This window comes from Trichechus manatus, unplaced genomic scaffold (assembly GCF_000243295.1).
Source record: "Trichechus manatus latirostris isolate Lorelei unplaced genomic scaffold, TriManLat1.0 scaffold00024, whole genome shotgun sequence".
Lineage (NCBI taxonomy): Eukaryota > Metazoa > Chordata > Mammalia > Sirenia > Trichechidae > Trichechus > Trichechus manatus.
The window spans coordinates 10,912,531-10,938,296 of record NW_004443960.1 but is presented as its reverse complement, the minus strand read 5'-3'; the positions used below and the strand labels follow the sequence as shown (position 1 = coordinate 10,938,296).

General features: G+C 49.0%; 2 protein-coding genes across 4 annotated transcripts in view; one reads left to right on the top strand and one right to left on the bottom strand.

Annotated features, from left to right (window-relative positions):
- Positions 1-15,298, top strand: part of TXNDC11 (thioredoxin domain containing 11) — a 66,793-nt gene extending 51,495 nt beyond the window's left edge. For all 3 annotated transcript variants that reach the window (XM_023728469.1, XM_004373257.1, XM_023728468.1), the window contains 5 exons: positions 3,536-4,328; positions 6,645-6,787; positions 7,117-7,226; positions 9,968-10,048; positions 14,544-15,298. In XM_023728469.1, coding sequence (XP_023584237.1) covers positions 3,536-4,328; positions 6,645-6,787; positions 7,117-7,226; positions 9,968-10,048; positions 14,544-15,183 — 1,767 coding nt within the window. In that variant the 3' untranslated portion in view covers positions 15,184-15,298. The remainder of the gene's footprint in view (positions 1-3,535; positions 4,329-6,644; positions 6,788-7,116; positions 7,227-9,967; positions 10,049-14,543) is intronic.
- A 126-nt stretch (positions 15,299-15,424) lies between these two features.
- Positions 15,425-18,905, bottom strand: SNN (stannin). Its single transcript, XM_023728470.1, has one exon. It carries the CDS (start codon positions 18,711-18,713, stop codon positions 18,450-18,452), a length of 264 nt encoding a protein of 87 aa, XP_023584238.1. The 5' UTR covers positions 18,714-18,905; the 3' UTR covers positions 15,425-18,449.
- Between the last annotated feature and the right edge of the window lie 6,861 nt (positions 18,906-25,766).

Genomic DNA, 25,766 nt, shown 5'->3' with positions numbered 1-25,766 from the left:
GTGTCTTTGGTGTTCTTCGTTCTTCTTTGCTCCAGGTGGGTTGGGACCAACTGATGCATCTTAGATGGCTGCTTGCTAAGGAAGCTTGCATTGTTGAGAAGAGAGAAAGTGATCTTAGAGTGAAGGTGACAGAGTTGGGGGTGTGCCAAGTGAGGGAGTTTGAAACAGTTGTAGTGGGGAGTGCGGCAGGTCATCAGTAAGAGATGACCAAAAGTATGGTGGCCAGGCTGTGAGGGCCAAGTCCAGGGCAGGACAGCTGCCCTTACACACGTGCCTGCCTGCACGTGCACACTCACACACAGATCCTGATGCCAGTGTTGTGCCACGGACACCTGGTGTCTCTAGAGAGTTCTAGAGAGGTTATAAGACATCTGAATGTGTCTTATGCAACTTGTTTATCAAAAGAAATGGTGACCTCAGCCAGCCAAGAGCCCTTGTTACTTGTTTTTTGCTTTAAAAGCTTTGCATTGAAGCATTCACAGTGTATGAAGCTGTCTAGCACAGGTATGGTTATTTTATTCCGACTTAACAATTTTCTCTGATTAAAGAAACTGGAAGGAAGCAGTTACAGTGCAGACATTTCAAAGTTATTTGCCCGATCTTCCTTATCTGTTCACATGAAGTGAAATGGTATCAGGTGATGTACGTGTGCAGTGTAACTAGAGTTCTGTGTTCAAAACTGCTTGTTATGTAAAAGGAATATAAAAGTAAAAACCAGTTCAACTTAACAGGGAAAAATAAGAATTCTGTGCTCTTCAAAAGCATTACTTTATACAAAATATTGTCTTCAATTAAAAATATCCTTTACATGGCTGCTTTGTTTGTGAGTGATACTAAGAATGAAAGAGATGAGAAAGATCTCTTCAGGACATTTGTTCTTCGTAGACTTTTCTTTTTGTAAAAGACATGGTAAATAAAGTTCTGTGGGTCTTTTTTGAGAGGCCAGGAGTGGTCATCTGCTGTTCTGTCTTTGAATATAAAGCAGTACCAAGATGAGGCCACAGAGCAGGGCTCTTTGTGGATTGTATAGTCATGACCTTGTTAGTATAATGTGCCATCAAAAGCCTTATCCAAAAAAGGCTGAGATGTTTTTGTATGGAAAAGAAACCATTTAAAACAGTGGATTATCATCTAAAGTGACTTGTTTATGCCAAGAACTGTTCAGTTTCTTTCTCTGTACACGTACATATGTTTTGAATTAACTCTGTCTGTAAACATTTTTTGTTATAGAATGTGTGTTCCCTTTGAAATTGAAAAAAAAAACTCATTAAATGGTTTTATACACACACACGCACACACACTTTAATGAAAACAAAGTCCTGAGTGACCTAACACCTTTTGACTAACTGGCAAGATTTGATTCAGGTGAACACGCTGTTCTGTTTTAGAGAGTAAATGGCTCTGGGTTATAATGACTTATCTTTCTCATGAAACTGGGTAGGGGGAGGGGCTGGGTAGTAAACAATACTCATTTGTAAATGGAGTCTTGGAGTGAAATGTAAATCTGAATTGTTTATGCTGGTCTGAGGGTAAAGCAGTTACTCTTACCCAGAAATGGAGCATGTACATTGCTGTGAGATTCATTCGTTCATCGGGTGTTTATTGAGCCTTTGTTCCATGTCTGCCATATGCTGGGCTGTGGGGGTGTGAAGATAAATCAGCATGGTCCCTGCCCTTGAGAATCCATTAGCCTATGGGGAGAGGAGTGGATCAAGAGACACCGTGAGACTCTGGGGGGAGTCAGGGACACTGGAGATGCAGAAACCAACTCCTCCTGGGGCAGAGGTTACGTTCACTGGCAGTGACCCAGGTCCTGGGTCTGGGGACAAGGACCCTTGTCATATGGAGTGTCCCAGAGTCCCAGGCGGAAGCCTCTGCAGAAGCATGGTACTGTGAGAGGGCCTGACCTCTGAAGAGCCCGAGAAGATGTATGGCCCGGATTGGATGGAGCTTTTCCCTAGAGCTCATAGGGAGCCATCCACGGTTGGGCCTGGGCCAAGGAGGGTCATGCTTAGGGTCGGATATTTAAAAATAAGAAGTGGCAATGTGGAGGCTCAGTGAAGATAGGGGAGAGAAAATGATGGTCTGTGATAGGTGAGGGCCTGAACCGAGGCCATGGCCATGAGGATGGAGAGAAGGGGCCCGCTTAGGAATGTTGAAGCCATCGCTGGCGAAATTCGAGGCATGTGGTGACGCAGAGCAGAAATTAGAGTCGACTGAGTTTTCTAGCTTGATTATGCCATTCTCCCGGAGAGGGTGTTACAGGAGGGGGAAGGAGTTTGGGGTGGGTAAGATGGATGAGTAATGTTTGGAACAGGCTGAATTCATAGCCTCTTGTAAGGCATGAATTTACTTGGAAATGTGTATGCTCTGAAATAATTCCAGTCTGCTCACTAGGAGTTTGGGAAGTTTTTAGACTGTCAATTGCAGTAAAGATGTTGAAAGGAGACATAATCTGGGGTAGTTTTAAAGGTATAGTGGAAAATGCATCCGACAGGGAGTTGAGCGATTTAAATTCTGTCCCTGGGTCTGTCCCTGGATGTGTGCTCTTGAGTGAGCTGCTTGGGCTCTTCGGGCCCCATCCTTCTCATTGGTAGACAGCACTGAGACCTTTCCCGTCTCTAAAACATACTGCATTATTTGTTTTTGTTTAATTGTGCTTTAGGTCAAAGTTTACAGTGCAAATAAATTCTCATTCAAAAATTTATACACAGATTGTTTTGTGACATTGGTTGCAATCCCTGCGATGTGTCAGCCCTCTCCCCCTTTCCCTTTCCACCCCGGGCTCCCCGTGTCCATTCGTCTAGTTTTCCTGTCCCTTCCTGCTATCTTGTCTTTGCATTGAGGCAGGTGTTGCCCATTTGGTCTCCTGTACTTGATTGAACTAAAGGCAGGTTCCTAACTGTGTTATTGTTTGTTTTATACCCAAAAGAAAAAACCCCTTGCCGTCGAGTCGATTCCGACTCAGAGCGACCCTATAGAACAGAGTAGAACTGCCCCATAGGGTTTCCAAAGAGCTCTTGGTGGATTCAAACTGCCAACCTTTTGGTTAGCAGCTGAACTCTTAACCACTACGCCACCAGGGTTTCCGTTTGTTTTATAGGCCTGTCTAATCTTTGGCTGAAAGGTGGACTTCGGGGGTGGCTTCTGTTCGGAGTTAGGAGGGTGTCTTGGGGCCATTGTTTCGGGGGTTCATACTTCATTATTTGTTAATAGAGTGATATGTGCTGCTTTGTTTGTGCGAGAGATTAAGAAAGAAAGGGATGAGAAAAGATCTTTTTAGGACATTGTGCTTTCTTTAGACTTTTTTTTTTTTTTCTTTTTGTAAAAGACACAGTAAATCCTGTTTTCTGAAAAATAACCCAAACCTCTTTGTTATTAATAGGTTCTGGTGTAACAGTTTCTTGTTTGAGACAGTCCCCCTGGTCAAGTTTCCCTCTTGTGAATTAGACCAGGGTGTTTCCCAGGCCTAACAACCCCCGGGGGCTTTCCGTCAGCCACCTCATGCATCTCACGGGCTCCCCCTGTGTTTCAGATCACCGAAGTGGCCTTGGAGTACAACAACTGTCACGGGGACCAGGTGGTGGAGCGCCTTCTCCAGCACTTGCGGCGGGTGGACGCTCCAGTGTTAGAGTCGCTGGCACCTGAGGTGCCAGCCCGGCTGCCAGACCCACCACTGATCACCGCGTCACCCTGCTGTAACACTGTGGTGCTGCCCCAGTGGCACTCCATCTCCAGGACTCACAACGTATGTGAGCTGTGTGTTAACCAGACCACCGGGGGCATCAAGCCCAGCTCGGTCAGCATGCCGCAGTGCAGCTTTTTCGAGATGGCAGCAGCTCTGGATTCCTTCTACCTCAAGGAGCAGACTTTTTATCATGTGGCATCAGACAGCATAGAATGCAGCAATTTTTTAAGTTCTTACAGTCCTTTCAGCTACTACACTGCATGTTGCAGGACCATGAACAGGAGCATGATGGGCTTCATTGATTCTGAACAAGAGGTCTTTGAAACCCCAGCCATTGCATTCTCTTCCCTGGAGAAGAAATGTGAGGTTGATTCCCTGAGCTCCGTTCCTCACATTGAGGAGAACCAGTTCCTCTTTCCCGAAGTGGACATGGATAGCACAAACTTCACAGGTCTGAGCTGCAGAACCAACAAGACCCTGAACATCTACCTTTTGGACTCAAATTTATTTTGGTTATATGCAGAGAGGCTGGGTGCTCCGAGCGTAACTCACGTGAAAGAATTTGCTGCAATTGTGGATGTGAAAGAAGAGTCTCACTATATCTTGGACCCCAAACAAGCCCTTATGAAGTTCACCCTAGGTACTGTAGGCAGCTTTGCTTCCAAAGCCTGATAAGCTTTGCTTAACTTACTATAGGATACTTTTTTGTAGGGGTCTTGTTACACGTTCGTTGGTCGGAGGAGTATTTAGCTCATTTTATCTTTAGACTACAATTGGTCATAATTTTGCAAGTACCTAGTTTAGTCTGTTGAATGAAACAGAAACTTCCTAAGTCCGAAGTTTAGATAAATTTGTCAGTTAGCCCTTGGCGGATGGGAGTTCAACCTTCTAGATTGGCAGTGCCTGTCACATTTCTCAGGTGGAGTGAGCTGCAGTCACTGGGGACGTGGCTACTGTGAAGGGCAGGGTCATGGGGAGCCCATCTAATGGGGACATCACAGGGGACTGATGCACTGAGCCACACAACAGCTTCGTTCTAAAGGAGTTTAAACAGAACCCGGGTGAACAATAGAGCCGCCTCTCCTCCCTTTTTGTCTCCCATGTTTAAAATGTAGAAGTATCAACGGCACCAGACTTAATTTGCTCTACTGTTGTTCTGTAACACTGAGGAATGCTGCTGTAACTTCAGGTGTCTAGATTGTAACAGTAAACAAGCGTCAAGTGCAGTAGACAAGTGTCAGGTTGCGAACCAGCAGAAATCACTTTTGGGGTGAAGGCCCCATTGTGGGAAAGCATCCGAGCACTTGCCCTCAGGGCTTAGCAGCAGCAGTGAACTGACTCACGCTGTCCTGTTCCCAGGACTTTGCTGACATCCCTGATGCACACATAAGGAAGTGAGAATTCAAAAGCCACATTAATTCAGCCTCATTGGAAACCCAGGGCAGGAGTCAGTGTTTGCCAGATGGAGAAAGGGGGATTCACGAGGGAAAGAAACTTTATTTTCATGTGTTAGTATGAAAGCAAGCGTACAGTCAAAACCCCTAAATCAGAGTCCTTTTAACAGTCGTCCTTTAAGTCCAGGTGAAGCTTGTTTCTTACCTTAGACACATTTCTGAAAAGATGTATGTAAATGTTAATTTTTCTATAGCAAATTATATGTTATAAACGCTAGGGCTTCTCAGTGTTTAAAGGAACCTTGTGACCAGTCACTTTATGAAATGTTTAATTATTGATGTTGCAGATTACTTCTATTCCATTACGTTATTTATGGTTTCTCAAATTACGTTTTGGTGTGTTGAGTTTGAGTTTTCTTAAACCGAAACAAGCCTGTATTTCTTAAGGAAGTGTTTATTAGATTTTTCTGAATTCTGTTCAGTCATACTCAAATGTTCCATGACACCATAATGTGTTCACTTTGAATTTAAGGGTAATCTGAAAGCTTTCTTTAGATTTCTTTTAGTCTTTTAAATCTACCCAGCTCAGCTATTCTTTGTCCTGTAACAAAATTTGTAGTGGACTTTGTAAAGAAACAAACAAACACACACCTACTGTGTGACATTGTTGGTTTGGAGAGTTGACTCTTAGAAAGTCAGCTTATTCTAGGACAGAATTTAGGTTTCATTCAGATTAGGAAATCTTGGTTTTATATTTCAAAAACATAGCCAACTAAGTGTTATTCAGATGCTGATAATGCGTCCTTTTCAGTATTCACAGGACATTCTTCACTTCCTCCTCCCTCTGCAGAACATTTCATTGTTGCTTAGGACCTCAAAATGGAGGGAGGTAGAAGAAAGAAAAAGAAGTGAAACCCAAATTAGTGCTGCTTCAGATGAGGCAAAGGAATCTAAAGATGGTAGCATTTGTGGGGCGGGTAAAACTTCTGGTTCAAGTTAGGTTTTTGGATTATTTATGGGTTTTATTTATGTACTTTCCTCTAAATATCATTGAGCTTATTTTTCTTAACGTTTTTTAAAAAGAAAGTTGAAGAACTTTAATAAAAGAAACCAACAAAAATACAGCTCCTTGTTCTCAAATTCACAACCATTAGACACCCTCCACATTACAGTAAGTTGTGGAGTTGTTGCATGTGTAGTTAACGCCTGATGGGCTTAGTGTTGCAGGTTAAATCTCTTAAAGATCGTGGCATGCTGATGATTCTTATACGCAGCCTCACTTTATGTCCGTTTGTGGACAGCCTGTTAGGAAGAAGGAGGATAGGATTCCTAGCGTGTGAGTATTAGACCATCTTAATGCCGTATTATCTGAGTTACTGTCCGCTAAGTTAATACTACACAGCGGACCCTGGTGCCACACTGGGCAGCTTTGTCCTGTAAGTGAAATGTTAAAAATGTGAGCCTGTGAACTATTCCAGTTTTTGAAATGTGGAGTTTAAAGTAGGCCAGCTACTCTCCTTGTATCAAGAGAAGACTTGATCTCATTTTCTTTTTCTTTTTAGAGTCTTTTATTCAAAACTTCAGCGTTCTCTACAGTCCCTTAAAAAGGCATCTTATTGGAAGTGACTCTGCCCAGTTCCCTTCTCAGCATTTAATCACTGAAGTGACAACTGATACCTTTTGGGAAGTAGTCCTCCAAAAACAGGTATGGAATCATGAGAGAGGCAAAAATCAAGCTGGCTATCTCTAGTAAAAATAATTTTCGAAGCTGCAGTTGTTGGGTTGAGCAGTTGGCTTTTGAAGAACCACATGACAGTCTTAGTGTGGAATGTGAGTGAATTACATGGTGATTTTGTAATTGTACAAAGTCCTTAAGAACGTACATAATTGAAAAGATCTAAAGATTTAAATTTTTAGTCATAATTTTGGCATAAGCAGCATTTATTGAATGCCTGCGGGGTTCTAAGCTCAGGGAGGAAATGAGGAGGAGCCCGTTTCCCAGGTGGAAGTAACTGCTGTCTTCCCTTCCCACAGGATGTTTTGCTGCTTTATTATGCACAGTGGTGTGGCTTCTGTCCATCCCTCAATCACGTCTTTATCCAGCTAGCTCGTCTCCTGCCACCGGACACATTCACCGTGGCGAGGTAAGGAAGCTGTTCCGTGGCACCGTGGGCTACAGGTCTGGTCATTCTTCCTTATAGTTTAGCTGGGTGGTTTGTGAGGGTCCGCCCATTTTCCACTACCGTTGAGTAAAACTTGGTGGAATTTGATTGTCAAGTTAAAGCCATGAGCAAAACCACACTGAAACCAAAGTTTTCCTCGTGCATTTTGAATGTTCCTTCTATGAGGTTGGCATGTGTAGCCCTGATGAAATTCATGGGAAAATGAGTGCAGTTCTGTGGGAGGACCACTGGCCTGGGAGCGAGGATGCCCACCGTGTGGCCAACTCCTCGGGATGCCATGTGATGGGGCCCTGGACTCAGTCCCTGTGGTGCTGCCAGCTGGCCCTGGGACCTTGAGCAGATCTCCCCACTGGGCCTTGCTTTCCTGCTTGTTGATAAAATTAAGAGGAAAGGTTGGTTGCTATCCAAGTGTTCTAGTTTTATGATTCCATGAGTACTGTATGTGGGCCCTTGAACAAGCAGAATATTTTAAATAGTTTTTTGGAGAAAGAAGGATTGAATAAAGTTTTTGAATAAAGTTCCAGGGAGAAAATTGTTTAGATTTAAGCTTTATCTTTCACCTCCCTCCCATGCCCCCCCCCCAAAAAAAAACCCCAGATATATTAGAATTAAATATAAAAGATCAAATCAAAGGAAAAAAATATCAGAAGAGACAATATTAGATTTGTTAGTTCCTTTGAGAGATAGAAATGTGCTAAAGTAGAAGCAGTTGAAAAAATAATGAAAGAAAGATTAACAGATTCCACTAGAGAAATGTACAAGGAAAACAGACTAAAAAAAGAACAGTCAGTACATTTTACAGCATATATAATTTATCTATTATATATGCTGTAAATAATAAGAGTCAAATTTGAGGACTTACTATGCTGAGATACACACACATGTATATATATACGTAGGTATATATCTGACTTAATCCTCATAGTGCTCTAGGAAGCAGGTGTGATTATCCCCTCTTGATGAGGAAACTGAGGCACAGCAAGGTTAGGTAACTTGTCCAGAGTCACACGACCTGTAAGTGAGGGAGCCAGGATTCAGAGTCAAGTGGTCATACTCCACGAGATTGAGATAGTTTAAGAAACAGCTGAGAGGGAGGGACTCCAGGGTGAACAAAGGAGGCGAACTTGTTTTTCATAGAAGAGGAGAAAGTAAATAAACAAGTAGGGAAATTATAGTCTAATGTAAATGAAAACAGCAAAGTGTCATTTACACTTATTAAATGAACAAAAATGTTTTTAAATGACAGAACTTGTGTTCATAAAATAAAATGAGATTGGAACAGTCAGTTGTAGCTAATGTTGTAAGTACATTGACATAAACTTTTGGAAAGCATTTTAGCAATATTTGCAGGAAATCACAGGAACAGTTGTACATTTCAACCCAGTTAGTTTCACTTTGGGGGAATTAAGGCAGTAGGAATGCCAAAGAAGCAAGAGCTGGCCACAGTAGCGTCATCTCTGCCCAACAGTAAGGGACTAGGTGGGGCATTTGATGAATTCTTATCCATACATTAAAACAGTGCTTTTCATACAATTAATTGAATAGAGTATGAAATGTATGATTATAGCCCTTAGAAATATGTACGCATATACACCAAATCTGAACCACAGCCGCAGAATGAAGGTCCTGAGTAGCCCAGTGGAATTCTGAGGGGATTTTTACAATGTTTTAATTTTACAGTTTGGTCTTTTTCTTTGAAGTGAAAATTAGGAGAAAAAAAGTTTGATTAGAGAATGTAGTGTTCAATACCATTTGTTGAAAAAATGAAAGCTGTCATGTTTTAGATAGGCCATCACAGAGGCGAGAACGCAGCTTCGTTAGTAGAGCTGTTTAAAATCATTTTAATTTAGTTGTGCCATTTTTTAAAGCGAATTTCATCCTATGGGACAAGTATATGGCACTGATTTTTCCCCCCAGTTATACTTTTTGAAAACTTCCATCCAGTTAATGACTCAAAACATGTCTATATTTTGTATGTACTTTTGTGAATGTCGACACTGTTGGGCCTCTTGGCCAAGGAGTTCTTCCGCAAGGGCGAGTGCTTGCTCCGCCTTCCGAGGAGGCTGGCGTGGCCCCGAGGCCCCCCCAGCAAGTCTTTAGTGCCAGCTGCTGGAGGGAAACCCCCTAGAACAGTGGCAGTTAATGTGATAGTAATTAAGGACAGCTTGGATGATTTAGTATTGATGGAATTTTTGTGTTAGAAAGTAATCTAAAATCTCCTAAGACAATAACACTTTTTTGGGCTTCTGTCCAGATGGCACTGAAATATATAAATATAAAATAGGGTTTAATTTTTTTTTTTTTTCCAGTTGCCTCCCACCTTTGTAGAGGCTTGGTGTATTTTGCTCAGACATAATGATTTCCTTTCTTTTCCCAAAACCAAAATACTTGGCCAGATCCTATCAGGTGAGCAAACTACTCTTCAGGTGTCAGTGAGGCATTTCTGGAAGTTTGTTTTTACTTCCAGGACATCATAGTAGCACTCAGTGACTTAACTGGAAAGCTACATGTTCCAGAAGCATCAGTGTGTCTTCCAGTGAGCAACGCTGGCTTACACCTAGTGTGTACTCACCGAGAAGGGCCGGTCCAGGGTGTCTTAGAAGACGCTCCAGGTTCTCCAACTATTTGAGAAAGTTCTTTCATGTTGGAATTTAATGGGCTGATCTTTGACTTTTTCTGTTCTTTCTCTTTGCCTTTGACAGGATTGATGTAGCTCAGAATGATCTTCCTTGGGAATTCATGGTTGACCGTCTTCCTACTGTGTTATTTTTTCCCTGCAACAGGTAATGCTGGATTTTTCTGATATTGGGCAGATGGGCTCCGTTTGTTGAGGTCTAAGATACTTTAGGAAAGTAAAATATAAATAGTTATAGTTCTCATATCAGTATAGTTACACTGTTCTGAGTAAAATATATTGTTCAAAAAAATGTGCCATTAGGGACAAAGGGTAAAAGGGCTTTGGTGTTAGAGTGTCTCATATGGTGTTGATTTTTGTAAGAAGTCTTCTCTTCCCAGAGTCCTTTTCTGACACTAGCATTAATGTGGCCATCAGAGTTCAGTTAGCTTTCATGGCCTACCTGAACACACCGAGGATGCAGAGATTGACAGGAAAATGCCCCACATTTATGGCAGGGAAAACCAACAGCTAATCTCTTGAGCCTTAACAGGATGCCAGGCCTTGCCTGCCCCAAGCTTTTTCACCTGTGCCATATCTCACATAGCCCTCACAACAACCACCTCATCCCTGCTGTACAAGAAGGAACTGGAGGCTTTCTTAACCAACGCACCATCCTACACGGGGTTGCTTTGAGTTGGAGCCGACTCGAAGACACCTAACAGGTGCACACGTACCATCCTTCTTTGGATTCAAGGAGCCTTCCTTCCCCTGTGTACAGACTTGTGAATGTCTGCCACAGGCTTGTATGCCTCGATCTTTTCACATCTGTCTGAAAGGATTCCAAGTTCAACTATTCCAGCAACTACCCTGAAAACCCCAATAACAGGGCATGAGGCACAAGGAAAGGGGAAGGTGACTTCGCAGTTAGTGAATGTGGATGCGAATGTTTCAGTAGAAACAAATTAAGTCTTCGCCCTTTAAAGCCCACTAAACCAAATGTACTGTCCCTTTTTGCAGATTCTCTTTTGTTTTTAGAGGATGGGTACCCTTGGGAGCCCTGTCACCTGGCGTCGACAGCAGCATCTTTAGAAGGACGAGCGTTTGCAGTATTCTTTGAGTTAGGTCCTTAAGTAACATGTGTGCCATTTGCTCTTCTTATTTCCTGGGCTCACTGTTACGGTTTTGAAGCCACTGCTCTGCTTTTCGTGTCTTGCTCGGAGAGTGCTTTCTCACATACATTGAATCATTTACTTGGTTTTTGCTCTTTATCTCAAAGAATTTTTGCTGGAATTCTTTCCGTGGTAGTAGGGTTCTGTCAAATCACGTGCTAAAAACAGAACGTGACTCAACCTGTTTTGCTGCTGACTGCGGTGATAGGCCTTTTTCTTTCTAAGAAGTGTGTAAATTGCCACATAGTCAAGGAGTTGTAGACAGTAACGCCAGCAGTTTTATCTTTGTGGGACAGAGGCTGGGTATGAAGTTTAGTGAAGGGTAGTTTTAGAATTCCAAATGTGTTTTGAAGAAGTAGATTTTCAAAAGTGGCGTTAAAAGTCATAGCACCCAGCACCTGCCTTTGCATGAAGTCCTCAGCAAGTGGAATAAATGACTCTACATCCAGAGAGACCGAGATGGGCCCAGAATTAGGTGGCAGGGTGGGGAGGTTGTGTGTTTGGGGCCTGAGTCTGGGATGAGTGACCTTGATTCTAAAGCTGCTGTGTGTGGTGACTGTGGGGGTGAGCTCATTCTCCAGACGCCGTGTTGGGCAGTGGGTGCAGCCCTTACTACTTTCCTTGAATTGGGAAGGTCAGGAATGTAAAAATATGAGAAGACTATCCAATTCTGTTTTAATGGAAAGAGTTTGGTAAACCAAAGCCTTATATGCTTACCTCTATAAATTAACATGGAAGTTTTCTTATTTCCTATAAATGATAGCCAGAAGTGAAGTAAACTATTGTTAGTTGGCCCACAGCAAATGTTTGGTTTACCCAGAAGGTAAATGGGCAAAGGATAGAAGCTAACAGCTCATGAAAGAGGAAATGAAAAAGGCTTTGTGATAACATGTACTGAGCTTTTCAGGGTTCACATGCATATTTTATTTTTAGTGAAGAGAATATACAATAGTATGTGCACTATGATGAAGTACAGACTTGGCAGTGCACTGGGTTAAAAATGTGCACAGAAGGCAAAATGTCCAGATGTTGGCAGTGGTTACTGGGGAGGAGCAGGGATCACAAGGGATTTGGTGGAGGCGCATCTTACTTTATGATCAGGAAGGAGACCCTATGAAGGAGCCTGTCCTCTGCCACAGTGCACTAAGGGTGACAGTGCTGCTCCTGGTCCCAGCTTCCCTGTGCAGGGGCATCTTAGAGCCATCAGGGCCTTGCACCAGACTCTGTGTGACATTTCAAAGTGCAGGTGCTCTGGCCCAGCTCTGGATGAGAGGATGAGAATGGTGGGGTCAGGCGCACACTCCACCAAAACGCTGATGTGTAGCCCCTGCTGAAGACCCTCACTTCTTTAGAGGGACAGTCCTGCCCCTCCCTCAGCATTCTAGCCCTTTCATTTGGGTAGTTACCATATACCCCGGTTATCTTTTTTTAGATCTGGCTTTTTATGTGCTAACCAGTTGACGTCGAGTTGATTTAACTCATGCAACCCCATGTGTGCAGAGTAGAACTGCTCCACAGGGTTTTTAAGGCTGTGACCTTTCGAAAGCAGATCACCAGGCCTGCCTTCCAAGGGCCTTTGGGTGGGTTCGAACTGCCCGCCTTTCAGCACTTAACCGTTCGCTCCACATAGGGACTCCTTTTACCTGCTAGAGGTGCAGAAACACGCTCCGAGTGAACTCAGCCACACAAACAGTGGGACCTTCTATAACACCACACTTTCAGAACGAGGACTTTCTTAGGAAGCAGTTTGTTGAAACTTTGTGTCCTTGCTACTCTTGAAGTTTGAAAGCATTTTAGCACATCTGTTAGGTAGATCAGTGGTGACTGCTCCAAGAACTCTGTAACATGCTTACAAATGTCATTTGCTGTCCCGTCAGGGTGTCCAAATACCCGCACTAGGGTATCTCGGCAGCTCCTTGCTGGGGCCGCTCACGGTTACTCTGCATCGTGGAGACTAGGTTTGTGCTGCAGCATGCCGTGGCCGGCGCCGCCTCTAGTCCGTCCTCACTCCCCACTTCACACGGGCCAGCTTGTTTTCAGTTGTGGTTTGAATGGCCGGGTATGTGCCACTTGAAGAAAGCTTAAGTGTTAAGAAAACTACACTTTAAAGAAGGGGGTGGTTATTTACTTACCCCAAAATAATTTTACGAAACAATTCACATTCAGGGTTCCAGATTCTTCCTTATGTTTGAAATTATTCCATTTACCTGAAAGTTTGCATAAACATTGTGTAAAATGGGGGCATATCTGATTTTAATGTCCTTGTGATTTTTATTTGATAGGGGAGGTGGTGGCTGCCCATTGATAGAACATCTTTTGTCTTCTTGGGTATCTGGCTGCTGGCCTAGCTGGGGGAGGTGTGTGCAAGCTTTTAGTTAGTGGTTTCTTCTTAAGTTTGTTAAGGAACAATGCAGCTAACAGTCACTGAGTATCACTCATCTCATTTAACCCTCACAACAGTCCTGTGAAGTAGGTGATACTCATTTTACAGATGTGGCCATTCAGAAGAACTGAGAAGTTACTTGTCTAAGAGCACATGCTAGTGAGCGGTAGCGTGGTGATTCCACCGGGCAGCCTGACTCTGGAAGCCAGCTCCTAAAACGCCCTTCTTTTAATGTTGCAGTCGGTGGTGACTGCCTCTGTCCACCTCATGCAAAAAGCCAGTAGTTTTGATTTATTGTGGCTGGATTGTGTACACAGAGGTAAATGTATCAGTGGCATAAATTTTAGTTGTCAGGCAATTAAATGGGAAGGTCTAAAAAGGAATTTTCTAAATCAGGACTTGCCACAAAGCTCTGGGGAAAACTCCTCAGCATGTTCCTCTCCTTCCTCATTCTGTGCTCTGTGGGGCCGCAGCATCAGTTCATCCGAGTTTCTTGGTTGGTCTGCTTGTCAAAGTTCAGGTCACCTTTTTCTGAGAGGAATGTAGCTCACCTTCAAAGGTGAGTTTGGGGGAAGTCCAGAACGCCCAGAAGCTGACACTTCCTATCCCAGTACAACCACTGGTGGAGGATCACTTTAGTAACATGCTCTTTGTGAAAATGAACGCTGCTAACCCACCCCCTTTAAAAGGCTGACTATGATGATTTTATATTGACAGGGTGTTGAATAGGAAAAGCAGGACAGTGTCCTGTCCATTGTGCACTTTTATAAAAAAGTGGAATACGTTCCCTACTGACCAGTCATATCCAGCCTACTTTTTTGGCAACACATTTTTAGGGCTAAAGTCCCAAAACAGTGTTAGGGACAGCAGGGCCAGAATGACTGTCCCCTTGCTGCCCTTTGATTGCTGTGTGGAGCTCCTCCAGAGATTTAGAAGGTCTCTTGCCAAGGTTAACATTTCATCTTCCCTGCTGACCGTCAGTAAGTAAAATCCTCGGAATGGCTTTTCTTGGTAAGAAGTAAACGACCCAACCTTCAGTAGCAGTCTCGTTTTGGACTAAGAATGCTGACTGTCACGCTCATCTTTCACTCCTTTTCTTTTCTCTCCAGAAAGGACCTAAGTGTGAAATACCCCGAAGACCTTCCCATCACCCTCCCGAATCTGCTCAAGTTCATCTTGCATCACTCAGACCGTGCTCCCGCCCCCCAGAACCTGGCGAACCCTCCTACCAAAGAATGTCTGCAGAGCGAGGCTACCTTGCAGCAGGGGCACATCTCCCACCTGGAGCGGGAGATCCAGAAGCTGCGGGCGGAAATCAGTGCCCTCCACCAAGCACAGGTGCAGGTGGAGGCCCAGCTGGCCAGTGCCCGCAGAGACGAGCACCGGCTGCTGAGGCAGCAGCAGACCTTGGAGAAGCAGCACAGCCTGCTCCGGCTGCACAGTGAGCAGCTGCGGGCTTTGTACGAGCAGAAGACCAGTGAGCTCGAGGAGGTGGCCCGCAGGCTCCAGGAGCTGGCCGACGCCTCCGAGAACCTCCTCACTGAGAACACATGGCTCAAGATCCTGGTGGCGACCATGGAGAGAAAACTGAAGGACAAGGACGCAGCCGAAACACTCGCCCCCCTGAAGGAGGCACGCTCTGACCACCCTGAGCCTGCAGGTGCCCCCCACTTACCTGGCAGTACTCCGCCCTCCAATGTTAGTGCCACGCTGACGTCCGAAAGGAATAACGAGAACAGGACAGACTAACTTTTAAAATGACATGAAGAAATCAGAGGGGAAAACTGTACATTGGGAATATATTTATGCAAATTTTACTGAAATTTATTGTAAATAAAGATTTTCTCAGTGGTCTAGAAAATCAGCTTGAATGTCTGTCAACTTTTTATTGAACAGGGATGACATCCCTTCCACTTATTGCACAAACTTGATAGCTTTGAGACAAAAACAGTAGCACAGTCCATTTGAAGATCTGTCTGAAAAATTAGTCCATATTTTTTCGGCTCAGTGTCCACAGTTCCCTCCCCACTCCCCTACTGTTGCCTCTTTTGTGATGATACAAAGGATGAAAGGTTCATTTCTTGACTGGCTAGTCAGAGAACTTGAATGCAACAGTTGGCTTTTGAGAAAGATTTCATGAGGTCATAACTTACTGAGCCATTAGAGCATGTGGCTCTGGTGTCTACACTAAAAAAAGTCGCTATTGATAAGAGAACAGTTAGAGCTATTCTGTGGTCGTTTACCAGCCCAACAGGCATTTTCATCTTCCTCCCCAAGATCCCCTCCAGGACCATCATGCCCCTGATGCTCACCCACTACTGCTGACACTCTGAAGGGCCAGGTTTACACCGCAAGGACTGGCAGATGGGAGTGGGGTGGGACACACCTCAAAAGCCAAAGTGAAATTCGATGCTTTTCAAAAATTAAACTTCACTGGCAGGTACAAACCTCAGGGTGAGTCTGGAAGTCAAGTAGTGGGCAGTTCCAGGGGTCAGGCTCAGAGACTGAGGAGATGCAAACCCCTGGACTACTGAGCCCAGGCTTCCCCGCTGCTGTGAAACGCCAGGGGAGCACATGCAAGAGCACAGCCCTCTAACTCATCCCTACACCCTTCACGTTTAGTGAGCTCCTCCCTTAGAAAACAGGTCTCTCCCCTACCTTCCAACCAGCACCTTTGGAACTTCTGTTCTTCTAGGCCTGGTTTCTGCGTCTGAACCCCTCACCCCACCATGCCCCCCACTGAGAGTCCTCCCCACTCCAGACTGCAGGACCTCCAAAGACCTCAGCTTATCTGTCCCTCCACCGCCTCTGGGCCGTTCCCACTCAGGGGCCGAAGGCATTTCCTCCTCTGTGCTGGAAGCCCATCTGCTTCCCAAGATTCCCCAGAAGCCCATGGTGGTATTTTATTATAGTGAAAGCTGTTGACAGCTGGAACTTGACGGGACTGCCTTGTTTTTCTGGGTCTTGCAAGTTTTCCGCCTTTGACAGGGTACACAGTCTTACCATTTTTCTATTACCATCTATTAAGAATCCTACCTCATAAACACCCAGTGAGTTTTCCTTCTCTGACAAGTTTCCACCCTACACAGGTTCTGGCTCTGGCAAGATTTACTGTGCTACCTTAAGCCCATATTGCCCAATTAGCTGCCCCTTCTGTTACTTAATGTGTGACCCCCAATTTGGAGCCCTGTTGGTGCAGTGTTTAAGAGCTCGGCTGCTAACAAAACGTCGGCAGTTTGAATCCACCAGCTGTTCCTTGGAAGCCCTATGGGGCAGTTCTACTCTGTTCTACAGGGCAGCTATGAGTTGAACTGGCGGCGAAGGGTCTGGTTTTTGGTTTTCCCTCCCCCCAAGCTATTACTTAATGTCTGACCCCCCAGTTTAGGTGTTTACTGCTAAACTAAATGTTCCCTACAGTCCCCTCTCAAGGTTCTGAAAAGCAGACTAGGTCAACATGCTTTCGGAGACAATGGGGATGGGGCTGGGAGACACTTCAGCCTGACCAGGGAACAAGACCTCGCAGGTGCTCCAACGTTCAGGGCCAGCACTCCACAGTTAAGCCAGGGCCAGCTGCCTGTTCCTGACTGAGGACGAGTGAAACATGATGGGTTTAGAGTGTGCTTATGGTAGTGGGATTAAAAATCTAAGTGAGCTCGCTGATGTGGACACGGGACCTCACGGAGATGCAGGCTGCTGAGGTGCTGGCTTGACTGAACCACCTGCTCATCACCGTGGCAAAGACCAAGCCTAACCTAAGTCCACTGTCCCAAGCACAAGTTGTCAGGGAGTGGTCTGTGTGACTGGAGGTCGGGGTGCCCCTTTCTGCACATGAGGAGTGACCTGCTAGTGCTCATGCTTTGCACACATCATGCAGTGACCCGCGGAGGAAAGGGGAATTCAATACCCAGCAGGTGGGTGGTAATCTGAGGCAAGGAAGAGAACACGTGAAAAGGGAAGAGGGGAAAGAAATCCCAAACCCCTCAACAACCCCCTCCCCCGCCAGTGCAGAAAATTATTAAATACAAAAACAAAAACTCCACAACATTTTGTTTCTCCTGGGCCCCTTGGATTTTAGACTACAAGGAGCCACCATGGGCTCTGGTGTTTCTAAGAGGCCAAAGCAATTAGAGCAAAGCCTGCGCTAAGTGGTGCCAGGTGGGAGCAGGGACTGGCAGGGGACGGGGACAGGGCATGCTAAGACCACAGGGGCAAGAAACTGCTCTGCCACTGGGATGCCTGAGAGTCCTTGGGACTTGCGCCCTGATACGTCCTTCACTGGCTCTCAAGCAGGTACAGTAGCTTCCTTGCAATACTCCCACTATCAACAGGAACTGCTATTTAACCACCTAATCTACCTAGAGGAAGAAGAGAGCATGGTTCTTCCACCGACTGCCAACCAAGCAGAAATCCCCAAAGCACCCCACCTGGCCAGCCACGAGACTTAAAACTGACATTTCACTTCCTGTACACATGTGTACGTACATACACACACATTATAAAGACCCCTGCCAAGTGTGACTTGGGCCTTCCAAGTCTAAGACCCTCCTCCATAGTCTCGACTCCACTCATCATTAGTACGGTCGGAATCAAACCAGTTCCATGTGCTCTAGGTGGTATTTTAAAACATCAGCAAAAAGGCTGCACGTGCTTCTGGGGCCTATTTACAGTTCACAGGTTGGTTAGTTCACGCATTACTGTAGTAGCTCCATCAAAAACAGGCTCAGCTAAACATTCAAGTAACAAAAGCGCTATGGGGCCATGAACCCCAGCGGGGTCAGGTCTACCCACTGCCTGCAATGGGCAGCCTGCCAGGAGGTCGAGGGGATGCCCCGGGCCAGCGGGTCCCGGGTCGGGTCTGGGGCCCCGAGAGTCAGTGCATGCGATGACGAAGCCTGCCGAGGCCATGCCAACAGGTGTCAACCCTTCCTCTTGGACAGCAGCACATCTGTGGTTCCACCCGACCCGTCGCCTCTCAGCCTGCTGCAAACAGGACCAGGAGCCCTCCGCATCCCAGCTCAGCCGTGGACTTCCGGGCTGTTGGGGGTCAGCTTGGCCTTCCGCTCCACACACGGTCCCTTAGCCGAGTACTGTACCAACAGGAAGGGCTCCTTAGTCTCGCCCTCGCCCACGATGCTCTCCTCATCTTCTGACTGGCTGATGCGCTGGAGCCGAAGGTAGCACCAGCAGCCCAGGATCAAGGCCCCCAGGGCAGCGATGGCGATGAGGATGACAATCACCGTAACCACGCCCGTGGTGGGGCTGTGGTCCATGATAGACATGGTCAGATCTCGGGGGCTCCCGTGGGAGGAAGCTCTTGGGGGTGGCCTGCTCAGTGAGGCTGGACCTCAGTGTCCTGAAAGACAAACCAAGACGAGGCTAAACCCGCAGCTCAGTGGGGGACCCCAACCACGCGTGACTTGATGGGCTATCTTTAAATCAGTTCTGAAGCCTGACCACTCAGCCTTCATCCTAGAGAAAAACCCCTGGGCAGCTCACTGGTTGGCTTTGGCTTTTCTCTTTGTTCGCTGGCACGACCAGTGTCCTCTCAGCTCACCCCAGCCTGCTTCCATTCACTACCTCGGATACCCTAAGTGTCCCCACTATCAGACAGGAAGCCACCCTCGCTCAGCCGCAGAGCCGTTAACGCAGGTGAGGTGGATACTGCGACCTGCCCAGCCCTACAGTGGCAGCAAGAGGGCCAGACGCTCTTCTGGAAGCCCCTGCACGCATGGGTGTGCAGTGGCCACTCGGTGACTCCAAGGAGCCAGTGGCTTCATGACGGCCAGAGAGGAGGGATTCTAACAGGGAAGTGACATCAGCCCCTCGTGCAAACAGGCCACGTGTACCCATCAACGAAGTCCTTCTGGAAGCCCCATGAGACGGTGCAGCCGACAACAATCAAGGGAACTGTGGTGGGCTTGGGAGAGTCTGGGAGACAGAAGTGCTGCGAGAGCTTTGGGGAGAGGACGGGAGAGGGGAAGAGACCTCTCCTGCCTCTCAGAGCTCAGCATCCAGCACAGGAGTCAGACTACAATCGAGTGAATATTCCACAGCATCTGTCACTACAAATGGTGGGGGCGGGGGGTGGGGGTGGGCGACAGGCCATGTTCGGGAAGGCAACCCGATGCTGAGACAGTAGGAGGAGCGTTTCTGGCAGAGGGAATGCTGTGTGAAGGCTCTGGAGGCCGGAGAGGGCCTGCTGGCAAGTTTTAGGACCACCAGGAGGGTGGCCAGCGGGGGCTGAGCGTGAGCTGGTTTACGTGGGGGCAGGAGGTACACTGCACTCAGGGAGTGAGGCCTGTCTGGGAAATCCCCAAGGGGGCAGAACTCGGGGGGTGGGAGCCACCACTTCCCGGAGGTCACCTCAACAAATTCCATCCACTTCACTGAGCCTCAGTATCCTTATCTGTTAGTGGAGCAGGCCAGGAGTGTGGCTGTGGATTCAAACTGCTGACCTTTTGATTAGCAGCCATAGCTCTTAACAACTGTGCCACCAGGGCTCTTGTGGAGGCCTGGGGGTATAAAAAACTCACTGGAGACTCCCGCTCAACCTTCCAGCTCTTCCCCCAGGGAATGCCCCAGGGCCCGGCCAGAGCCAGATTAAGGCTGGGGCTGCCTGCGGTTGCCACCATTAGTGCTGAAGCCACAGGCAACGGGTCCCCTTGTGTCCAAGACCCTGCCTTTCTCATTTCTTGTGCCTCACCATAAATGGAACAAAAAATAGTTAACACCCAGGGCGAGTCCCTGGGTGGTGCAAACTTGTCTGGCTGCTAAACAAAAGGTTGGAGATTTATGTCTACCCAGAGGTGCCTCTCAAAGAAAGCCTTAGTGATCTACTGAAAAATCAGCCACTGAAAATCCTACGGAGCACAGGTCTCCTCTGACACACCTGGGGGCACCATGAGTCGGAGTCGACTCAACGGTAACACTCCAGGCGGTTACAGGGGTGAGAAGCTTGTGCTGCGTCCTGTGCCACCCACACAGGGCCAGGCAGGCAGTCTGCATTCAGGAAGTAGTGCTTGCTGAGTTGTTTTTTATAAGATCGACATCTACGCAGGTAGGCGACATTGGAAGGGGAAGGCCTTCCCTCCAAATAGGATGGAACTTGCTGTGTCCTTGAGCAGTAACAGCCCTAATTAGAAAGGATTAGTCTCCACACCAGGGAGTCTCTCCAGAGGCCCAGTTTGCCTGAAGGTCAAAGGCAGTTAAGTCAGTGCCACCAGAGTTTGCCCGGGGAGGAGGCACTGGGAAAAGTCTGCAGACCCCTGAGTATCGCCCTGTCCCCCAGGCCACGTTTACAGAGGAGCTCTGGGCAGGGGAGGCAGATATCCCTCAAGTCTGCCCTGGCTCTGTGTGTTAGAATAGAGCACAGTTCTACTCTGACACACACAGGGTCGCCATGAGTTGGAGTCGACAGCAACTAACAATCACAACAACTGTGTGTGTCTGAGGTCGGGCTGGGGAAACAGCAGTGGGCAAGACAGCCAGCGCTGTCTTTTCAGGGACTCAGAATCCACTGTGGGAGGGAGACAGCAGGACAGCAGCCAGGTAACCGCAGTCCCTGGCCCAAGAGAATCTCAGGTAGCAGAGTTCTAGGGAAGGCTGTGTGTGGGCAGTGTGGGGAGAAGGATACCGGAGCCCAGGTGGTCTGGGAGGGAATCCCGGAAGAGGTGGCTTCTGGGAAAGGTGGGGATAACTGGAAGGAACAGGTCATGGGACAGTCAGGGAAGACCATTCCAGGCAGAGGGAACAGAGTGCAGAGGCCCTGAGGCGGGTAAGGGAGGGGGAGGGGGCGAGCAGAAGGCTGGGAGGCAAGGAGTTTGGAATTGATTGATGCCATGGAAGCCACTGGAGGGTGCTGAGTGGGATGATGTGAGCTGACTTTTGAAAGATCAGTTCCCGGGAAATACTTGCTAGATGAACGAAGGAACATAAACGAACTTGAGAAGGGCCAGGGGCCAAAGGCTTGGCCACCTGGCTCTGTGCTCCCAGGGGTGCATGGCGCATACCCAGTGCTGCCCACGTCCCCAGCCTGGGGTGGGGGCAGCAGACAAGGTCCCTTCATTGGTCCTGAGACCCCCAGTTGCCTCTCCCCCTCCCCCCACCCTGCTTGCTTCCCGAGAACTGGTGGGTGCCTCCTGGGCTCCCCAGCTGGCCTTGGCCCTCGGCCCCCACCCCCTAGCTCTCACTGCCATTGATTTCCCACTTCCTGCCCCGGAACGGCCCCCACCCCCCAAACACACACACTTCCTCTTCCCCTTCCGAATTAATACTGACTTGCCGTCCTTCCCAGAGGCTAGGAGCACATGGGCCTGGACTTGTGAGGCTCGTGGACAGAGGGAGGCAGGGAAGGAGGGAGGTGGCAGTCTTCTCCCGGCAGGAAGAGGGCACTGGGGTTGGGGCGAGTGGAGACAGGCTCACCCGGCCACTGCGGGCAGGATGGAGGCTGGGTATCAGGCGGCTCTGCGGGGCGTGAGGGGCAAGGGGTCACCTATCTGGTCTGAGTGGGATGTGGGAGCTGACAGCAGCCCTGGGGTTGGCAGAGGAGAGGTCAGGATGACCTGTGGCACTTGGTACAGAGGTGAATGGGGCTGCCCATGGAGCCACAGCCTGCTAGCAGAGGTGGGCACTAACCAGGTGGCCACCAGGGCTGCAGACCGAGGCCTATGCTCTGGGTTTTCAGGATGATTTTTCAGAAGTAGATCACCAGGCCTTTCTTTTGAGGCACCTCCAGGTGGGTCCCAACCACCAACCTTTAGGCTTAGGCTAGTAGTCGAGCATTTAACTGTTGTGCCACCCAGGGACTCCACAGCAGGTGCTCAATAAATGCTTGCTGATGTCCCCAGCCTGGGGACAGTGATGAATCAGAGACCCTGCACTCATGGAGATCACAGTCAGCGTTCCCCACCCGAGCCAACTCCCTAACCCGCAGGCCGCTCCCGGGACCCTGAGCAAGGACCCCAAGTCTGTCCCGGCAGACTCTGGAGAGCTGGCAGTCCATGTGAGAGGACCAGATGCAGCCCGGGTGCGGGGGCAGAAGCAGCCTGTGCAACTGGATCCCAGGCTGGTGGGCCCGCCAGGGTCTTCACGTCTTCATGCTGGTTGGGGGGCAGGGCAGGGAGGAGGGAGCGAGGAGCAGAGCCCAGAAGCAACTCCAAGTGCTGAGGGAAGACCGGTCTTCCCCTCAACCCCCTTCAGCGTGGGTGAGACCCCATGGGTGAGGCCCCATACGCCTGCTATGTCTCTCCTGGCCTCCCTCAGCCCCCCTGGAGCAAAGGAGTCTCCTGCAAGCCAGCTGACCCCTTGCCCTGCTCCAGCAAAGCCCACAGGACAGGGCAGGCAGGGAGGGACACAGCTTGGGCGGGCAGACTCTGAGGGGAGCACCAGAAACCTGGACGGCCTCAGAATCATCGAAATTGTCGTTGTTAGCTGCCGTCAAGTCAGTAGACCTCAAGACATGGTGACCCCAAAACAAAACGATGCCAGGTCCTGCACCATCCCCATGACTGGCTGCAGATCGGACCATTGTGCTCCATGGTTTGCATGGACTAATTTATGGAAATAGATTGCCAGGCATTTCTTTCTAGTCCCTCTTATTTTGGAAGCTCCACTGAAACCTGTTCAGCATCATAGCAACACACAAGCCTCCACTGACAGATGGGTGTGCATGAGGTGCACTGGCCGGGAACTGAACCCGAGTCTACCGTATGGAAGGTGAAAATTCTACCACTGAACCACCAGTGCCCTCTCATCATCAAAATAGTTAACATTTATTCAGTACAATCATTTAATCCTCCCAGCAACCCTACACTAACTCTGCTCATCATTCTCATCCCCATTTTACAGATGAGGAAACTGACAGTCAGAGGGCTTAAATGAACTGCCCAAGAGTGAAGAGCTAGAACTGCAGGGTGGAGCCCACTTCTGTCCTGGAGATTAGCCTGAAATGAGCAACAATAACGCCGACTAGCACCAGTGAGCACTGTCCCTCGATCACACCTCACAGCCACCCTAGGTGGCAGATGTCACCACTCTTGCTGTGCCTGGTTTTCCAAGGCTCAGAGGAGTCATGACTTCGTCGCAGGGTACACAGGGTGCTATCAGCACCCAGGCTCCAATACCTGGCTTCAACCGCCCCCTCAATGGGTTCCAACCAGCTGAGGGCAGGGGTCTCCCGCTGTCCTGTTCTCCCTCGGAGGCTCACGGCTTCTCCTGTGGGTCTTCCCCGGTGTGAAGAGGGGTCCCCAGTTATCCCCGCTTCTTTGTAAGAGCCCGAAACTGAAAATTAACCCCACTCCACGGGCCACTCACATGCTCAAGGCCCAGTCGGGCCACAGCCAGCAGCTGACCAGGCTCAAGTCCCCTCCCTCCCTCATCCTACCCCTTCATTCATGACTGTGAGCTACTGTGACCCAAAGGAGCAAGCTGCTCCCAGTGGCCTCAGTCTCTCAATGTGCAAAATGGGAAGGAGTCACTGACCCCACCCACCGTGTTGTGGGGAGGATGAGAACTGATAAGAAATGTGAAAATGGAAGGGGCACAGGGCCACCAGGTTTGCATGTCACCAGGCATGTCTTCCTGGGTACCACAAGGAGGACAGCGGGCCCTTGGGACCCCCACCCCCAAGAACCTGCCTCCCCAGAGGGCATGGGACCTGGTCCAGGCCCAATGCCACCAACAGCTCAGTCCCCAGGGACACGTGGCTCCTGCCTTCTCACTTAACTGTTCACAAGTGTCACCTGCCCAACTGGGCACCATCTTGCCACCCCTGCCCTGCTGCCCCCACATTCTGGGAGTCCTCAAGGGAGGCCAGGAGGGCTGCTCTGCTAGGGAGAAGGAGGACACCAGGCCCCTCCCAGCCAGGGGCTTCCAGCACTGCCTCCAGGGGTTTGGCAATGTCCCGCAAATTAACAAAGCCATCGGCCAAGATTGCTGGCAAACCAGACTCTGCCTCTGTAGGGGACCCCGTTCACAAACCAGAAACACCTCACACTCTGATTTCGGATAGGAAAACAGGAGCGTAGGGAGGACGGGGTGCTGTTGGGCACAATCAGGGTGCAGGCGGACTGTCCCTCTCTGCTGGTCCCAAGTGGGCCCTGGAACACAGAGGGGGTCTGCTGTGTGCAGGCTGTGGCATTCCACCCACCCCCGTCCTCTAGAAGAGAAAACTCACACCAGACCCCACCAGGTTCCCGACAGAAGAAGACGCTACGGCTGGGAGGGACCAAGGGACTGCCTCCAAGGTCACTCAGGGCTCCTGTGACCAGATCTGAGGCTTTGTGCCCATCCTGGAAATCACCTGCTGGTCACTCCCAGGGACTCCCACGGGGGAAGCCCACTTGGCCAAACACGTTTGGTCATAATCAGAGCTGCTTGACAGAAGTTGGCCTGATGGTGATGTGACAGTCACTGAGCTAAAACTGGACCCAGATCGTCTCCTCCAAACAACCTGAGACGTGAGTTACTACTATCTCCACTCTGCAGAAGCAGACTCTGTAGCTCAGAGAAGTTAAGTCCACTGCCCAAGGTCACACAGCTCAAAAGTAGCTGCGCAGGGATTCAAACGCAGGCAGCCTGATCCCGAATTCCGGATTTCAAGCAGACTCTTAAATGTCATATTCCCGACCCCACGCCGTGCCTGAGGGGTCAGGGGACAGATGAACCTCAGTTCTGGTCCGCGCAGGGTCGCGCCCCGGTGGGGCGACCTCGCCGGCCAAGAGCTCGATGCTGGGGGCACAGGATGTCAAGCGCCCGGCTGCTCCGCGTGCTGAGCGGGGGCGGCGTTCAGGCGCGGTGCCAGGCGGACTCCACACACCCTCTCATTTAACCCTGCGAGGCGATGCTCCCCGCTCCCCGACTCTACGGAGGAGCAAGGAAGGAGCAAACAAGACTCGAGGGGGAAGGCGCTCGGCCCAGGGTGGGGACAGCTGAGAAGGAGGTGGAAGGAGATCGAGAACCACAAGACCCAGTCATGTCCACACCGCGCAGCCAGTGCCGACAGAACCTGGCACCAAAGTCTGCGGCTCGGCCTCAGTTTCCCCACTTACGAAATGGGTGCCAGGCGTCGACGGGGCCACCCCTACCCCGGAGCTTTCCTGGCGCCGCAAGGAGCGGCCAAGCCAGGACCGCCGCCTCCCCCGGAATTCTGACAAAAACCCCAAGTGTCCCGGGAGCCCCGCGGCCGGCGCAGATCTGCGGGCCGCGGTCGGGGACAAGGCGCTGGGGACACACAGCTCCCCGCAAGCGGCCTCCGCCCCCTGCCGCCTCCTTTGTCCGGATCTCGCCGCAGAGCAGCGGACAAAGAGCCCCCGCCCGCGGGCGCGGCCCCCCGG